This window comes from Cupressus sempervirens, chromosome 8 (genome assembly GCF_028749045.1).
Source record: "Cupressus sempervirens isolate cs-2001-9-10 chromosome 8, ASM2874904v1, whole genome shotgun sequence".
Lineage (NCBI taxonomy): Eukaryota > Viridiplantae > Streptophyta > Pinopsida > Cupressales > Cupressaceae > Cupressus > Cupressus sempervirens.
This window is the reverse complement of record NC_143125.1, coordinates 393,039,001-393,057,492: the sequence shown is the minus strand read 5'-3', so window position 1 is coordinate 393,057,492 and position 18,492 is coordinate 393,039,001. Positions and strand designations below refer to the sequence as shown.

The following is an 18,492-nucleotide window of genomic DNA, read 5'->3' as shown; positions in this document are numbered from 1 at the left end:
ACTCTTTACTATTGATCTTGCAGATGTTTGGTGGCGAAATTGGGGTTGAAATGTTTGAAATCTGCAAAAAGTTTCCCTTCGCATCTTATTTCAGCCATGTAGCTCATCAAGTTGTGAGTGTAACTAGAGTTTATTCGAGGTCATTCACATGAAAAAGAGGAACAAGCTAGCACAGAGATGCCTCAATGACCTTGTTTATATGCATTATAACCTTAAGTTGTGCATAAGAAAGGAAGAGTTACCAGCAATTGGTCCACTTGATTTGGATGACATAGATCACTATTGTGACTACACATCACAAGAGCAGCCTTCATTGTTCACAAACAATGAGATATGTGATTTGGAGGGAGGGGCTATGGAGGAGGGTGGATTCGCACTGGAATTGGATGACAATGAGGAGGATGAGGGTGCTAAGAGTGAGGAGGATATAGATGATGAAGAGGCATTGCTAGTGTCAACATCATCTACATCTAGGATGGAGGTCCAGCCACAACCACAACAGTCTTTTAGGGATAGACTCCCTCCCACTCTAGTAGTTTTTACCTAGACCTGTTACGAAGGGGAAGAGGAAGATGTAGCCTTTTTTGATATTGTACTTGACACTTGTATTTGCTTATAGTTTTACACAGACAATTTGATTATTTCACTTTAGAGTTCAGACTATGGCTACAAGCCAACAGCATTCCACATGAGGAGGCGATTTTGTATCCTACTTGTATTTATGTATACCTAGATCAGTTTGTTTGGTTACTCATTAGATGTATCTCCTTATTGAATTTTGCAAAACAAATGAATTTCTAGTTAAATTTAAGCAATTTTTTAAGTTCACAATATTTTCCCACGAAGTGCTCGACTTATCTCTAATATTTGCTTTCTTTTTGTCCCTTGGCAATAAGTTGTCGATAACAATAAGCTGAACTATGATTTATACAGTCTACGTATGTGATATTGGTGGTCTTTATATATGTAACAATAGCAAATCTCATGTTGGTCACTCACTATTTCGAACTTTTTAATAATCATTAAAAGGAGTTTGGTCAATACTTCCAAAGCAATATTTAAGAATAGAATTGGAACCATTCAGAGAGAATTGCAGCAATCCCTCAAATTCTATCAAAGAGGTGTATCTAGAATCTAAAGAATGACATCAATGACATTGGATCAGCTTGCATTCAATTACATGGTACATTATAGAGTTTAAATGAAATGGCACAACACACAGTGCACCCAAGTTCAAAAGTACACTACAAGTCGAGTGATGCCAAGCCCAAATGTTGAAATTGTGAAGATAATGTAAAAGTCCAACTACTGCAATGCTAGAGACTCCCCTACTTTACCCCTACTTTTATTTCTTTACAATGCTAAGAGAAGCTTGGTAGAACTCTAACTTGTCCTGTGGAACAACCTTTGTAAGTGCATCAATTAGATTCTCTTTGGTGTTAATCTTCACCACTTGAAGGTTTCCCTCCTAAAGTGTGCTTCAAATGAAATGGAAACACACTTAATGTGTTTAGTACAACTATGAAAAATAGTATTCTTTGCTAAGTCAGTAGCACTTTTGCTATCACAGAACAAAACGGAACCTTGTTGAGGACAATCAAAATCACCAAATAAACACTTCAACCAAATCATCTCTTTTGCCCCTTCATTGAGAGCATTATATTCAACTTTAGTTGAACAAATTGAGACCACCTGTTGCAATCTTGATGCCCAATTGATGATTGCTCCAACAAATGTAATGCATAACCAGTACTAGATCTTCTATTTTCTAAGTTTCCAGCCACAGCAAAATCAGTAAATCCTATTAATAATGCATTCTTGCCACCAAAACACAACACAAAATCAGAAGTACCTTTGAGATACCTTAAGATCCATTTGACTGCATCTCAATGTTGTTTACTTGGATTACTCATAAATCTGCTCACTACTCCCATTCCATGGTCATCCACACGAGTGCATACCATAGCATACATAAGTCTGCCTACTATTGAAGAAAATGGAATGCCCTTCATTTGCATTTGTTCTTCTTGTGTCTTGGGACACATGGCTAAAAATCTAAGTTACCATATTCGCTCCAAATCCCTAGAATTCGACATTCAATTCAGGCAAATTCATATGCAAATCGAATTTGTTTCAAATTTGAGGTTTAATTGTCAAATTCCCTATGGATTCGAATTTTCAAACCCTGGTCGACTTTAGGCAAATTTCAATCGACATTGGAAGCAAAAAAACGGACCCGAGAGGAATGTCATTGACTTCAAAGAGAATTTGAAAAATGCCAAAATAATGTTGACTTGTCAACATTTTAATAAAGTGTTTTTTCTTCTTTCGACCTAAATGCATTCGTTTTAAATTACGTGGCCGCTATTTTGGCTTTGTTTTAATCATTTTGCGACTACAGTAGGGTTCATTTGGCTTCGTTTTGGCATCGTTTTGGCTGGAGCGATTGTTGCTGATGTGATTATCTCTCTGTTTGTGGGAGTTTCTACTTGCACGAGGCTCTAGTTCTTCTTGCAGGAGGCTCTGATTCTGCTTGCACAAGTGGTCCAACAACCTTCAAACACCAACAAGCTTCAAACATCGGCAGGAAGATTGCAATACAATCACCAGCTATACGACCACCAATGCTCTTTGCAAGCATTCAAACGCTTGTGTATGTGAGGCATTTTTGTTAGTTTTTTTAGTAGTTTTTAAATTTTTTTAATGTATTTCTATTAGTTTTTTAAATTTATTTGAAATTTCTATTAGACTATTAGTATTTAATATTCATGAATCACAATCAAAACAAAAGCACATTAAAATTTAATTTGTGATTAATAATTATTGATAAAAGATGCGTTTTGATCTGCTGCGTATGAGTCTATCACTGAAAAAAGTCTGAAAGTTTGTTTGTTTTGGCTTATTTTCTTCAATCTTTTCTTATTGTTGTAATTTGTTTTGTTTATTTATATATCCTATCATGGCTACAAGTGCTTATGTAGCCAATAACCCCCACTTCAAAATTGACAAAAGTTCCCACTTTGGAAACATGTGCAAATGATTCGACCAATGCTGGGTGGAGGAGGTTATGTATGTATTTGTAGCCACTACAAGGACGAATTTAGTAGCTCTTCCAGTACAATAAAAGCACATTTGTGCTTTATTCCTCAAAAAAGCACCAAATTTTGCACCGGGAAGCCAAGAATAAACGGAGTGCTACCTAGAACATTTCTTCCAAATCACATCGTAAACAAATATGTTCAAGAACAAAAGCAAGCAAAGGAAGCTACTGGGAGGGCAAATTCTTCACATCCATTGGAAAGTGGTAGGCCTCTAAAGAAAGGAAAAACATCATCTGTGTCTTGAACTACCACTCCTAGTGAACCACCTGTAGAGAGTCATCTATTCTTGCGTCCTCCTCAACAACATATTGTAAGTAAAATAGTGGGACCCTTGGAATCATCATTCCAAAATGAAGCTAGAGACATTGCTGATCAAGCCATAGCCAGATGTGTTTATGCAAATAGATTGTCATTTAATGTTGTTCGCTCACCGTGTTGGCAATTCATCGTGAGGGCAATTAATGAGGCTCCAAATGGCTTCAAGGACCCTGGATATGAGAAGGTACGCACCACTTTATTGGATGATGAGGTAGCCCATGTAGAGAATGCCATGTTGCCCATCAAGGATTCATGAGTTGAAACAGGTGTGACAATAGTATCGAATGGATGGAACCGTCCTTTGGTGAATGTTCTTGCAGTGTCTACAAGAGGTGCAATGTTTCTAAAAGCTGTGGATTGTGAAGGAGAGGTAAAGGATGGTCCTTTCATTGCAAACATTCTCATCCAAGCCATCGAGCAAGTTGGCCCTCATAATGTTGTTCAAGTAATAACCGACAATGCGAAGAATTGTAGGGTTGTCGGCTTATTGGTTGAGGAGCGGTATGAACACATTTTTTGGGCACCTTGTGTGGTGCACTAACTCAACCTAATGCTACAAAAAATTGGCACTAAGGTTGAGTGGATAAAAAAATGTATGAAGAGGTGCAAGAGATCCAAATGCTTGTCACGAACCACCATATGACGCAAGTCATATTCAAACAATTCTTGTAATTGGAGCTCTTGAAGGTAAGTTGAATTGTTTAAAATCTAAACATGTTTTATAAATCTAGCCACTTTAGTAAACTTTCTATGTTTTCAAATTTTTAATCTATTACTATTTTGATTTTAAAATAGATTGTTGAGACTTGCTTTGCCTCCAACACTATTGTTTTGAGGCGCCTTATCAAGGTTAAAGATGCATTGACTAGAATGGTAACTAGCGCTAATTGGAGCATATGGAGGCAATCTAGTAGTGCCAAGGCAGCTGCCATATGGGGATTGATACTAAATGAATCTTGGTGGGATTGTGTTGAGTACCTTTTAAAAATCACCGAACCTATATTGAGCACGATTCGATACACTAACATGGATAGGCTTTGCTTGTGTGAGGTATATGATGGCATTGACTCCATGATTGAGGTTATTAGAAATATCATAAATGACAAAGAGCAAGATCCCGATGAAATGTTCTTCAAGGAGCTACAGGGAATCATGCTAGAAAGATGGAACAAAATGACTACCCCTTCACATCTGCTTCCCTTTGCATTGAGCCCCAGGTTCTATAGCCAATCAATCCTCAAGGGGAGTACCACTAGACTTCCCCCATACAGAGATCTTGAAGTTGCTCAAGGGTACAAGGCAGCCCTTCAAAGACTCTTTCCTGAGCACCTACGGTTTGCAATGAGGTTTGAATTTATGAGTTTTGCGAGCACCGATGATTGTGGTATTGAGGCTCTTGAAGACAAGAACAATGCTGATGCAAATAGTGGTACTTCCATGGACAAAAATACCAACACTTGCAGCCCACTGCCATCAAATAAGTTTCACAGGTTAGTTTTTTAATCTTAAGATTCTAATTACTAGTTTCTTGTTGGTAAATATTCAAAACTCTAATTTCTAGTTTCTTGTTGGTAAATTTGCAAATCTTGATAGGTTGCTAGTCCATCATCATCTAAGAGGAATTGGAGAATGTACTCCTTCATCCACTCGACAAAACACAACCAACTAAACTCCAAGAAAGATAACTTGGTGTTTGTGCATTCAAACTTGTGGCTCACAACTCACAAAGAGAATACGTACAAAAAGGGGGAGGCAAAACAATGGGATGTCAAACCAAAGGCCGCGCAGTTGGAAGTCCACTTTGATGCACTTGTGATTGACGATGGTGATTCTGAGATACATAGTATTGATGGAGTTGATCCTAAGGCTACAACTAAAACTATGGTTGAGACTGCTGACACTAGTGGCACGAATTGTGCTTCTAATCAGCAACTGCCTAATGATGATGAATTCTTTAATGATTTTTGATGATACATTGATATTTGATCACATATGAGTCTATGACTAATTACTGATTACTGATTAGTAATGTTGACATTGTTGTTTTAGAGACTAAAGTTTTGAACTGAAACATTCATATGGTGGTATATTTTGACATTTTGTCATGTCATTCAAACAAATCATTAATATATGTGGTGGTTGAATTTGCTATATTGCTTTAGATTAGCATAGTGGTGTATGAACTGGTATGCTGCAGCATATATATATATATATATATATATATATATATATATATATATATATATATATATATATATATATATATATATAATTTAATTTTTTTTTAACTTTTACGGACGAACCCAAAACAAACCCGAACCCAGCCTAAAAACTTTTTGATCGAATTTTGAACCCAAATGTTGAACCTGCATCTGAACCAAAATCCAAACTCGCAACTTAGCTAAAGATAGATGAAAGTGATCCGCAAGAGGAGTGCTGCCCGGTTTGGCATCTGCAATGCCAAATCTTTCCAAAATTGAGAATATAATGTTTCTAATATAGCTTGATCTCATTCTTCCGCCTATCGTGGATAATGGTCATACCAAGTATGTGTCTTGCTGCCCCTAAGTCCTTCATTGCAAACCTTTGTGACAATTTTTTTTTTTAATTCACAAGTCAACTTCATGGAAGAGCTGATAACTAACATAACTAATCCAAAAACTGCATAATCACATGGGATATGGAAATCTCTTCACTTTAACTAACATATCATCAACATAAAATAAGAGAAGGACAAAAGTGGCATTAGATAATTTCTTGTAAAACACACACCGATTAGATTCACAATAGACGAAATTATTTTCAGTCATGAAGCTATCAAACTTGAGGTACCATTGCCTCGGGCCTTGCTTGAGCCCATATAAGCTCCTCTTCAACCTGCAATATAAATGTTCTTGTCCATGTTTTACAAAACCCTTGGGCTGCATCATATAAATCTCTTCATTTAAACCACCATGAAGGAAGGTCATTTTAACATCCAATTGTTCAAGTTCAAGATTGTGAACAACTACTAAACCAAGAATGGCATGAATGGTAGTCATTTTGACTACAGGTGGGAAGATTTCAGTAAAATCAATTCCCTTTTGTTGATCAAAGCCTTTTACAAACAGACTGCCTTTATATCTTTTGTAATCAAAAACTCAATCAATTTTTCAAGGCACTCTAATTTGGTGGCAATGGAACCAAATCCCAAGTGTTATTTGCCATCTATGAGTCCATTTCTTCTTGAATAGTTGCCTCCCACTTATGAGAATCAAATGCTTTACAAGCATCTTTAAAGCTTCCTAGTTCAACTTGATCAAAGAGTAACACTTCTAGCTCTGCTCCTTCTAAATACAAAAGTTCATAATTAGAAAATTTGGCAGGAAGCCTTCTCTGCCTTGTAGACCTCCTTAATTGAGATTCTAAGCTCTCTATTTTGTGTTCAAGATGATGATGCTTAGCAACAAAGTCGGGAAAGGTAGGAACTCATTACGGACAACTTAGGACTTCAAAATTCCTATCTTCTACAATTGACTTCATTTTGTGATTGATGTGGAGTTGAATTGTGGTCTTGAACAAGAACAACTTACAAGTATTAAGCATCTAATAGGCTCTGATTAGATCTAACCTCATCATTTACAACTATTGGCTTGTGTGTGGGGTACACCATACTCCCATCTAGCTCCATGCCATGTTGTTTGGTTGTGTTCATTTGTTTGAGTTTATCCACGCCAGAAGTCCAACAATTACCACAAACCATAGTTCGTTGATAGGCATCGACACTCGACCGCATGGAAATATTTACTCATGTTCGAATGTAACTGTGTTTAGCTATGCATGCATGTATTCGAGAACTCTAAGGATACCCTGTTTGAAGTGCTGCAAAATTATTGACCGCAAACTTTGTGCCATGTTGGGAAGCGCGGACCTGGGATCATTTGACTCCATCCACACCATCATCTGCTGCCAAGTTCTTTTGGAACAAGTGGAACGAAGGTTGTCGCATGTCCATGTTGCAGGACATCATATATTGTCCAACATGGAATCACACACATCAAACAATATTCACTCTTTGCTATTTTTTTGTTGGAAAAATGCCTTCGATGCCAATCATATTGTTATGTATGGGCAATGTTCTATTCACTAAAGGTAGGTAATGTTCTTCGTGCATCACAAAGACATGGTTTGAAAGTTGCTCGCTGTCAAGAAGAAGGGATTGTGGTGTGTTGAGGTCCCAATTTTGAGAGGCAGAGATCACTTCATCGTTGTGTTGGGTAAAAAATGGTCCTTGTTTGTCCTCATTGTGATAAAAACTGTGTTAATTGTTTTCAACTTCAATTGTGGTTTGTGAACATGGGGATATGTGCAGACATCCTTTGTGTAGAGTTGTTTTCAAAAATTGAAAAGGGAACATATTCCTATACTAGATTTTCCTCTTGAGGTTGAAAGGCTAGAAATACCTTCTCGTTAAAGACAACATCTCTACTTCTTACAATATTCTTTGCCACCGGATCCTGAATTCGAAAACCATACTGATCTTCGCCAAAACCCCTAAAGATACCAATCTAAGATTCAAAATCCAACTTTGTCCTCTTTTCCTTTGGGACATGTACAAAGGCTTCACATCCAAATGCCCAAATGTGAGAATATGAGATTCTTCTTCCCAACCATTCTTCTTCTAGGATACTGAAATCCAACCAAGACAAAGGGCTCTGGTTGATGACATAAACTATTGTATTGCATGCCTCAGCCCAAAATTCTTTGCCCAATCCAGCATTACAAATCATACATCAGGCTCTCTCAAGAATTATTCTATTCATCCTCTTGGCTGCTCCATTTTCTTGAAGTGTAAAAGGAACAATTTTAATTCTACAAAATCCATTATCTGCGCAAAAGGAATCAAATTCTAAAGAGCAAAATTCACCACCTTTATCGGTTTGCAAACATTTGATCCTATGACCAATTTGATTTTCAGCTAATGCTTTCAACTTAAAAACTTACTGAATACTTTAGGCTTTATATGAAGCATATATATCCATACTTTTCTTGTGCAATCAGTGACAAAATAACTTACTCCTCCTGTGGAGGTTACCTCACTAGGACCGAGCACATCAAAATAGACCAGCGCTAATGGTGTGCTCTTCTTTTCATGTTCAGACTTCAAGAAGTTGACTTGCCTCTACTCTCCATAAAGACAATGTTGACAAAATTGCAAATCAATGAATTTGAGCCCAAGTAGTTGTTCCCTCTTGTGCATAACATCAAGGTCTTTCTTGTAATGTGACTGAATCTTTGATGCCATAGTTTGGAGTTGTTGTCCGCAACTGACATGGCAGCTCCCACTTCACCAATGTTTTCAATAATATACAAACTACCAATTTTGTCTCCCTTGGCAACTATCACAATACCTTTGGTGACTTTCCATGTGTCGGTTAGCGTAGTGAGAAAACTTTGCATGTAGAGCTAACTTCCTGAATCAGATTCCTCATTAATTTGGAGCATGACGTGTATCATTTATGGCCTTCTTTTAATGACAACAAAACATAACCTTTACCAATAATTTCACATGCTTTATTGTCTTCTAAATATGCCTCTCCAAACTTACCTTCTTGATAGTTTGTGAAGTATTTTGTACATGGGAAGGCATATAATGAAGCGCCAGAATCCAAGAACCAAGAGTCTGAAGTAGTCACACTTGTCAATAATATCAAGACGCTATCATCCTTGTTATGGGTTGTATTTTCTTTGGTGTCCCGCACTCTTTCTTGTACTCTTGTAGTTTCTACAATCCTTCTTGACATGGCCAGTTTTTCCACAAAACCAGCAATCACCATTTCTCCCTCTTGACTTCAATCTCCTTGCTGATTTAAATCTCCTATGACGATTCTATTGTGGCTCCTTCCTCTATTCTCAGTACTTACCACAGTTAAAGCTTCACTGGATAAGGATTCTTGATTCTTTCTCCTCCTGTCCTTGCTGAGGAGAGTAGCTACCACGTCATCATAACCAACTTATTCTTACCCGAAACCGAAGTTCTTAACGTTGTTACCACACCATCCCAACTATTTGGTAAGGATTATAACAAGAGAACAACTTTGTTCTCATCGTCTTAAGTAATGCCAACAGAATTGGCTTGACTTATTAAAGTATTCGATTAATTGATATAATTAGACATAGCAATTACTTCCTTCATCTTGAGTTTGTAGAGTTTCTTCATGATGAAGACTTTGTTTGTTGTTGATGTCATTTCATAAATGACTTTAAGCTTGTCCTAAACAACTTTAGTTAAAGTTTCATTAGCAACATTGAAGAGAATGTTTTCAGACAGCAAGAGAAAAATGGTTGCCATCACTTTATCGTCAAGTGTTTCTCAATCTTCATCTTTCATTCAAAAAGGGCTTCTTTGTTTTTCCATACTTTCCATAAACCGAAATTCTGTCCAAAGAATTTTTTCACCTTCAATTCTTCCATGTCTTTGGAATTTCAACTACCAGAATCGAGCCCAGCAACTCTACCTTGCTCTGATACCAATTGTGAAGATAATCTGAAAGTGCAAATGAAAATACAGAACAACAAGAATAAAGGAAAAAAAATACAGAGGCATGCAGTGACACAATGATAGCAGTTCACCAATTTGCCCATGTCCATGATCAGGGGAAATCTCTTATTAACTTTTGTGTTTGTTTGTACATCACAACTGTTTGCTTCAGCAAGCAAACGAATGAATAACCATATCCAATCACTAAAATTTATAGTGTCTCATAGAATTGAAGAGACATACGTCGGAGGGAAAAGATAATAAAAAAGGAATAAACATAATAAAAGGTTGTTGGGCTTCACACACCCAACAGGAGTCAGCTCGAAATGTTATTGATTATGATTGCATCCATCTTTGGGCCAATATAGATTTTTAGTAGACGAGGATTGAAAAATTTGTCCCGACACAAAAATAGATAAAACAAGAGTTTTTCCTGTAGAACCGATTCGAGAAGACATGGTAGTGGCCGCTGCAAGGACGGAAATTGAAGAAAAGAGCTCTGCCTCGCTGAAAAAGAACAAAATCGCATCTAATAAAGAAGACAGCCCCAACGCTACCAATTTAACATGTATATGCATATATCCAAAGAGAGTACAACTATTACTAGTTATCATTATCTTTTAAATGTTCTAGTCAATCAAGCATAAAAGTACAACAGATGTATCATCGTGTCCCACATGAGAGTACAGGATCTTGCCATATAATAGACAATGTTTGGAGGAAATCTAAAAGCAAATTATAAAAATTAGTCAATTAAGAGGAAGAGAGATTCCACATGAAGCACCAAAGAACTCGGCAAACTAGAGAAAATAAATGATCACGCACGTACAGCAAGCAATCAAATCCATAGAGGCCGCGGAAAAGCACAAATTCATGTATCGGATCAATAGCAATGAATGACCTTAAGTCATCAATTTGTGAGGACTAGCCGAAAACAATATTGGAGTTTCGAAAATGAAGTTACATCGTCTACACAAATCCAAAACAATTTAAGAAATACCCACAGTTCAAATACTACTTTGTAACTCAATAAATCGAAGAAAGGAACATTGCATAACGTTGGGGTTGAACAGAACAAGAAATTGGGATTTGCAAGATTAGATACATGAATTCGCAGTTGACGAACAATCATTTTGGATGCAAGTAGCATCAACAGATAGCATTAGAAAAAACTGCATGTGTGCAGACAAAGGGGAAATCGAAAGGGCAGCTGCAGTCGCTTATCTCCTGTGAGATTTAAGAAACAACTTACAAGAGCCAGAGCAGCAACAAATCCATAAAGTCCTGCAAGCGTGTAGAAAACCCGATTCTGCCAATCAGTAGAGGTATTTACATCATCCCACCAATCGAATGCAAAAGATTTTAATATGTCAATCTCCATCTGCATAATCCTGGTAAATTCTGATCTTAAATTAGGGGAATATGTTTTTCTCCAATTTCTTCTGAATTATCAATTTCAAGCCCTCGACTCAGCCGCCCACCGCGCAATTGATTTTATTTGCCCACAGCATAATTGATTTTGCATATAAAACCGGCACCCCGGTATGAATTACACTTGGAGTTCCCCTTCGGTTTTTTCCATGTGTCCATTTCTCTCATTTTAACGCTCTCCCTCTTTTACCCACGCCCCTTTCACTCTTTTTAACAAACTACCGGAACAACCCCTCTTGTAGTCCCACTCCAAGAACAAAATTTGTTTTTGGTATGGAGGCTAAATAGAAAAGATAGGGATAATATCTCTCGAGTGCTAGGGTGTTTTTTAGTGGTGAATATTTTTTATTTTGTGAATTTTAAATTTTTTTTGTAATTTGGCTAATAATTTAAGATTTAGTGTAATCTAAATTGCCACATTTTAAATAATTTTAATTCTAAAATATTTGAAATCATTCAATAATTTATTTTATGAAAAAAATTTAAATTCAAAAATTCGCCACAATATTTGATACATGATTAGATTTGATTCACCTAAATATTATATATTATCAAAGAAATTAAAATTAATTCACCAATAATTATCATAATTATTAGTTACTTTAGGGATATATTACCAATATTTAGTTTTCACTATTGATTTAAAATATAATGTAATTATCCTTATAATTTTCATGAGATAAAAAATGTTCAATTTTGATTTGCAATATTTCATGACAATTAGCGAACTTCCTATTATTATTAAAATTCACCAATATTTTCTATGATTTCAAAATAATCACCAATGTAAATAATATTTAAAATAAAACAATCTGAGAGATTCGCTAATAAAAATAATGAAAGATTCACCAATAATTTATATATTTTTCTGGAGGGGGATTTCTTGAAGTTTACCTTGTTGACTTCAATGTATGTTTTTGATAATCAAGTCGTATAAATGAGAGTGTTGTTTCTTAAATGTTGTTGGAGCTTTAAAGAAAAAATTGTAGTTTTTTTAATTCTTCACGTGTAACATCTTCAACTGTTTTTTTAATTGTAGAAGAAGATGATGGTCAAAGATGCTCATGATGAAGGTGATTATAAGGAACTCTCCAAATTCTTGACTGAGGATTGATATGTGGTCAATCTGATGCAGTTATTTAAAGGAGCTCATTAGGGATTGAGTCCCTTTTAAATTCTAGGTATCTTAGTTTTCCTTGTTGTTGGATGCTTGTATAGGCAAAATATCATTTTTCCTTGTTATCCTTTGATTCCCCCTCTTTCCTAGCATGGTGGGGGTTTTGGGGCTTCCCGACCGAGATGGTTAAGGTTTTTAATGCCTTTCTTATGTCTTAATGTTGTCCTACATTTTGTCACCACAAAATGTAGGTAACAGTACGAAACTTTTTCAAATTAATTTCGCATTTCTCTGAGTTTATTTCATTATTTAATTGGTTAGTATTGATCAACCAATCGGTGCCAATTGATACAATGAATCTTTTTATTGAAGGCCTTCATCAAGTCTTTTTTATTTTTCTTTTTGTCGAGCCTTTGCTTGATTTTTGAAGCCTTCAAAGTCTGTTTTTTGCTTTTGAGTTTGTGTTTGTTTGTTTTTAGTCCTTTGGTTTTTGTAATGTCCCTATGTCTCGACTAATGCGAAAATTAAGGACAATCTGGATGATCCCTTTTAAAACTTAAATTTCCAGATACCACTTTCCCAATCGCGTTGTTTTTTTACCTTTGATATGGAGAGTACGTATAAGATGATTAGGTATGTACGCTTGTATTGATAATGACCAATATTACCTTTACAAATTGCTAGAGTTATATAATTTAATCTTCTTTAGACATTGATAATAATAATGCATGAAACTACAATGTTGTTGTGCAAAGGTGGGATTCTATGTATGTGATAAAGATGGTGATCTGGTTCAAGTGATGGGACTTATCCAATTTAAATGTGTATTCAATAATATTGTTATAGTCCCCGGCAAATACTTGAATACTAATTCTGTATGAGTTTTGGTAATTATTACCACCACCTGTGAAATGTTTCAGCTCTTCCTTGTCTCCTTTTATATTCAATGTGATCTATGTTTCTATTGACTTCAATGCTATTGCAATTCCCTTCCCTCGCTATTGAATTAAATAACTGTGATGTCTCAATTTCACTAATGTCTCCAACTCTCCTTAGCAACTTTCGAAGATTACAAAGCTTCTTGATTATGGCCAATACGATGGCAATTTGCACAGTATAACCGCACTCCTTCCTTGCTTGTTATTCACGATGACTGGTTTGTTGTTGTGATATCTACGGCTTGTATGGATTGTCGAGAGTGACCTGACTGTATCGTTGCCCAACTAATATTGCCGCCTGTCCAATGTAATCAATCATATTACTGTTTCCTTCTTCTTTCTTATTGTGCTCTGATCATGCCATCCTCCTCCTTATATATGCGGCAATGAGTAGTGTAGTTGTTTTTGTTTATACCTTTCTTTGGGGTTGATAGATTTCCTTGGTTTCGTGGGTTTGAGTCTACGCTTGGTGTTGTTTGGTGTCCACGATTTTCCAATCCTTCAACTTTTTTGCATATATTTAAATGTATCCTCTTCTATGTATTCCTTCTTATCTGTTCCAAAATCCTCCCCCTAAACGTAGTTTTTCCTTTCATGGCTTAAGAAGACATATTGATTGCTGCCTTATACCTGCGTGGATGAATGGAACACATGCATTCGTTTTACAAAGTTATCGTGCCCATTAACTTGCAACTATTCATTTGAGATAACTGTAGACTTGTTGATGCTAAACATAATTAGGTTTATTTTATATCGCGCCTTATCACTTTATTAAGTTGATGTTTTATATGCAACATTGTTTGTGAAAAAATAGTTTTTTTATGTTAGAATCTTTGTTAAGGTTTTGTTACTTAGAGGTTTAGTTTATATTAATCATTCTATAATATTACTATATAACTTGTATATATAATTTATTTCATTTTTATTATATTTATTCATTCATTAATTATAATCTTATAAAGATGTTCATTTAAGATTATCTTATAATTGTCAAATAATAATTTATTATTTGTATCATTAGTTTATTAATAATTATTACTTGTTTATTATATTATTTAATTATCATTATTCAATCACTATAGTTATAATTATAATAATATATTATTATGTTTAAATATCATATCTATAATTTCATATCAATTTAATTATTATCTCTTTTGACTCATTATATTCTTAAATTTTATTGGAAAAATAGGGGACATGATAGTCCACCCTGCCCAAAATTGCTTGTCCTCAAGCAATTCACATCTTCAATATGAGAGATTGTGTGTTATGTTGATATCGACTTTGATGATCCTGCAACCAAATTTTTATCTCGAGATTAGAATGACATATATTAGAAAATTATATTACAAAAAACTAAGAATAATTCAAGGAAAAGAAAAACTTATCTTGGATGTATTATAGTACTTCTATGCTCCATGTTAAGCATTGTCTCTTCTCATGATGAGTCCTAACTAGTACACTTATAATTCCTTGGAGTGACTTTATCTTTGTCCAAGATCTTATGGATATCCTTTAAGGTCTCACTTATCTCTTTAACAGTACATGATAGTAAGGGGACATGACAATTTTTCTCATGTCATGCCTTTCATTTTCCCCTTCGATTCGGTCTAACCTAGAGGTCAATCGGTGTTGTCAGTCAAGAGATATGGTCATTTTAGTGCCTCAAAAGTGGACATTTTAGGTGCAAGAGCAAAAATTAAAAATATGATGTTGTATTTTCATTTTGACGTTCACTTTTTGAAAATATAACATTTTACTCACTTTTTGTTATGTTTTGAAGTTACTTTTCATTTAAATTTATAACTTAAAGTGACTATAGTGCACTTTATTTTATAATTTTAAGTTGAGTTACTTTTTAACTTTTCACTTAAAGTGACTATAGAACTATATAGTTACATTTTAATTTTTTTATTTTTAAATCAAATACTTTTTTTTTTTTTAATTAGACTGTAGGAATCGAGTGCAGCACAACCCCCCCTATAAACTGTAGTGTGCCAAGTAAACTTTTTAACATGACCGATAGCACTGGCATGACATGCCCACTGGTGCCACAGGGACGGGGGAGACTAGAACCCGTGACCAACCCCTTGCAACAGGAAATATTTAGCCAACCAAGCTAGGGCCCCTGCCTTTTAAATCAAATACTTATATAAATGTCACTTTAATATCATGTTTATGTATTAAATTGATTAATATGAAGCATAAATGTTATTTTTGACCTATATTGTTGACATTTTTATAAAAATAAGTGAAATGCATAACTTAAAAGCCTAAAAGTGGACATTTTATGTGCACATGCATGTAAAAATCTATGAAAAGTGGAAACTTTTCATGCTAATGCATATAAAAACTCATTTTGAAGACCTTTTTCATGCCATTACATCAAATGCTTGTAAAAGTGGACCTTTTTGATGCAATGACATAAAAAGTTGAGTTTTTATGCTTGTGCATCAAAAAGGTGAAAGATGTTTATAAAACATGTAAGTGACTCCAAAAAGTGAGATTTTGGAGACTTGCACATTTTAAAATATGTAATGGGCTTCAAAAAGTGAGATTATGATCAAAGACATATTTTAAAAGATGCATTGGACTCTAAAAGGTCTAATTTTGTCTTATTACATGTTTTAAAATATGTAATGAACATAAAAATGTCCTATTATGTGAAGAAAACATGTTCTTGTTCCAAAAACTTCTGATTTTTCTTATAACTTTTGATTTTCTCCATGGATTTAGATGAAATCAGTTGCATTCAAAACATTTTGGAGAGGTGATCATTTTGCCCTCATCAAAAATCAATTTATTGCACCCAAAAGTGTGTTCAAAACTCCCAAGCTAGGGCACAGTTTTGCACAAAAACTCCATAAATCTTCAAATTTGGAACATGTTTTTGTTTGGAATCAAATCGTTTTGACCTTATTTGTTGATTCCATTACATTGTGATCATTATTTTGGTGTTAAAACACCAAATCATTTTTGCTTAGAGAAACACGTTTTTGCTTAGAATGCCTAGAAAATTGGAGTTTTAATCCACTTTTATGTGTTTTAAAGCAACTTTTTTGTATTTGGATCCATGTATATCCATTTGGGGAAGTTGTTTTTGCATTCACAAGCCAAAAATAACTCAAAAACATGCAGTTTTTTGCCACGTTTTTGCAAAAATGACCCATATTTTTGAATAAAAAAGTCATTTTTTGTTCAAAAAATTCAAAAAATTGCATTTTCAACCCATACATTTGATCAAAAGGGATTGTTTTTGAGTTTTAAATGCATGATATTGGTTTTGGAGACCATTTATTTGGCACTTTCATGTCAAATCCAACCATTGAATGTCCATTACATGCAAGTGCGAAAAAAGTCAAAAGGTTGTTTGAAAATTCAGATTTAAGGGAGAATTGGTCTTAAGACTATAAAACTTGCTATTTTAGCTCTTTCTCCTTCATTTTTGGCACTTAATCTTCATTTAAGTGGACCTCTTATTTCATGCATTTTAATTCATGCTTATCTTTGCTAATTTTATGCATGAAATCATTGAATGGATGCCATTTGTAAGAATCTGTGCCTTAGAATGTGCATTTTTCCTTTAAAATATGAATTTCTCCTTCATTTTGATGTTTTTGGTTTTTCCCCAAGTTCCAAATTCGAATTTCATCTTTGGAGTGCATTACATCTTGGCATGTTTTGAGTTGTTTTCAAAGGTATGTTGTTTTTCTTTTGTTTTGGTTTTGTGTTTTTATTTGCCAATTTTTCTCCATTTGGAGAAGTTGCAAGTTTTTTCCCAAAAACTTGTTTTTCCTTCATTACATGCGAAAGTGTTTCCATTTCCATGTCATTACATCTCACATCTCATCTGACAAATGTGATTACATGTTTTTCACCTAATTTTCCATTTACACATGCATGTAATCTCATTTTCCACTTATGTTTTCATTCATCTCATTTTTCGCTTTCATTCGCATGACACAATTACACAAAATGTCTTACGTGTAATTACATCTAAAAAGTCCAATTTTGACTAAAAGTCACTCTTTGAAAAGTCGAAAAGATGTCATTGTCTCCTTTTCATATGCATTCACACCTCCATGAGCAAATACATGTTTCTGTATCTTTCCATGCTTTCCATCTTAGCCTTCATCTGCATATGCCTGTAAAGCGTATCTTTCACTCACACTTGCATCTCATTTCACCCTCCACCTTCCATTACATGTTACATTTACATGTAATCCATTTTTCATACAGTGACATCTTGAAAGCCTAAGTCACTTTTTGAAAATTGGCAATCTCCATTTACATGCATTCCCATGCGCCAAGCACTTTACTTCAAAAAAAAAAAGGAGTTAAAGGTGCTAATGGAAAGTTGTTTCGAGTGTACATCCGAACATCGTCAAGAAGGTTTTCAAAGTGTCAAAGACTCTAGTTTGTGCTGATCTACAAAGGAGAATTCACAACAAATTGAGTGAGAAAAGATGGATCACATCAAGTTTTCACATGATAATGGACAATTCATCAAAGAGAGCTAGAGGTTGTCAAAAGACGTAACACTATGGTTATCAACGTGAATGTAGTAGTACAAGGTACATGAACTCCCAATCCTATTATCATATAGGATTGCATCGTCAAGTACAAGACCTTTTAGAATTGTTCTTTTCTCTTCCGTCTTCTTTCTTCTTCTTTCATGTTTGTAGTTGGAGAAGATGCATTACATGAAAAAGTGTAATTACATGTAATCCAAGTTACATGTGTATGTAAAAGATGTAATGTGAGTTGCACATGCAGTTGCACGTAACCCTATATTTTCTCTTGTAGTTAGACTTGGTCAAAGTTGGTTGAGTTACTCCCACTTTTTCCTCCCCCTTTTTCTCAACTTCTTTGCCTATATAAAGGAGTGCCCCCTCATTGTAAAAATTATCTTTTGTTGTATGAAAGAAAGCTCTGCCACATTTGTGCAAGCATAACTTTGATTTGTAGTACGAATTTGAGAGAAAAGTGAATAAAAGAAGCAATTAGATTCGAAGCTTTGATTGGAAGCAATTGTGATAGAACAAATTAGAAGCTTTGACTATA

At 34.9% G+C, this 18,492-nt stretch overlaps 2 protein-coding genes across 4 annotated transcripts in view; one reads left to right on the top strand and one right to left on the bottom strand.

Annotated features, from left to right (window-relative positions):
- LOC149542940 (uncharacterized) overlaps positions 1–5,332 on the top strand; it is a 60,666-nt gene extending 55,334 nt beyond the window's left edge. Inside the window, exon 2 of one of the 2 annotated variants that reach the window (XM_089797877.1) lies at positions 24–5,332. In XM_089797877.1, coding sequence (XP_089654003.1) covers positions 4,290–4,922 — 633 coding nt within the window. In that variant the 5' untranslated portion in view covers positions 24–4,289 and the 3' untranslated portion in view covers positions 4,923–5,332. The remainder of the gene's footprint in view (positions 1–23) is intronic. The other variant, XM_089797878.1, reaches the window with a different exon arrangement.
- The window catches only part of LOC149542939 (tobamovirus multiplication protein 3-like), a 51,379-nt gene extending 39,757 nt beyond the window's left edge, over positions 1–11,622 (bottom strand). Inside the window, exon 1 of one of the 2 annotated variants that reach the window (XM_089797875.1) lies at positions 11,192–11,622. In XM_089797875.1, the coding sequence (XP_089654001.1) occupies positions 11,192–11,326 (135 nt within the window). In that variant the 5' untranslated portion in view covers positions 11,327–11,622. Of the gene's footprint in view, positions 1–11,044; positions 11,087–11,191 lie in introns of those variants that run through there. The other variant, XM_089797876.1, reaches the window with a different exon arrangement.
- Positions 11,623–18,492: the final 6,870 nt, after the last annotated feature.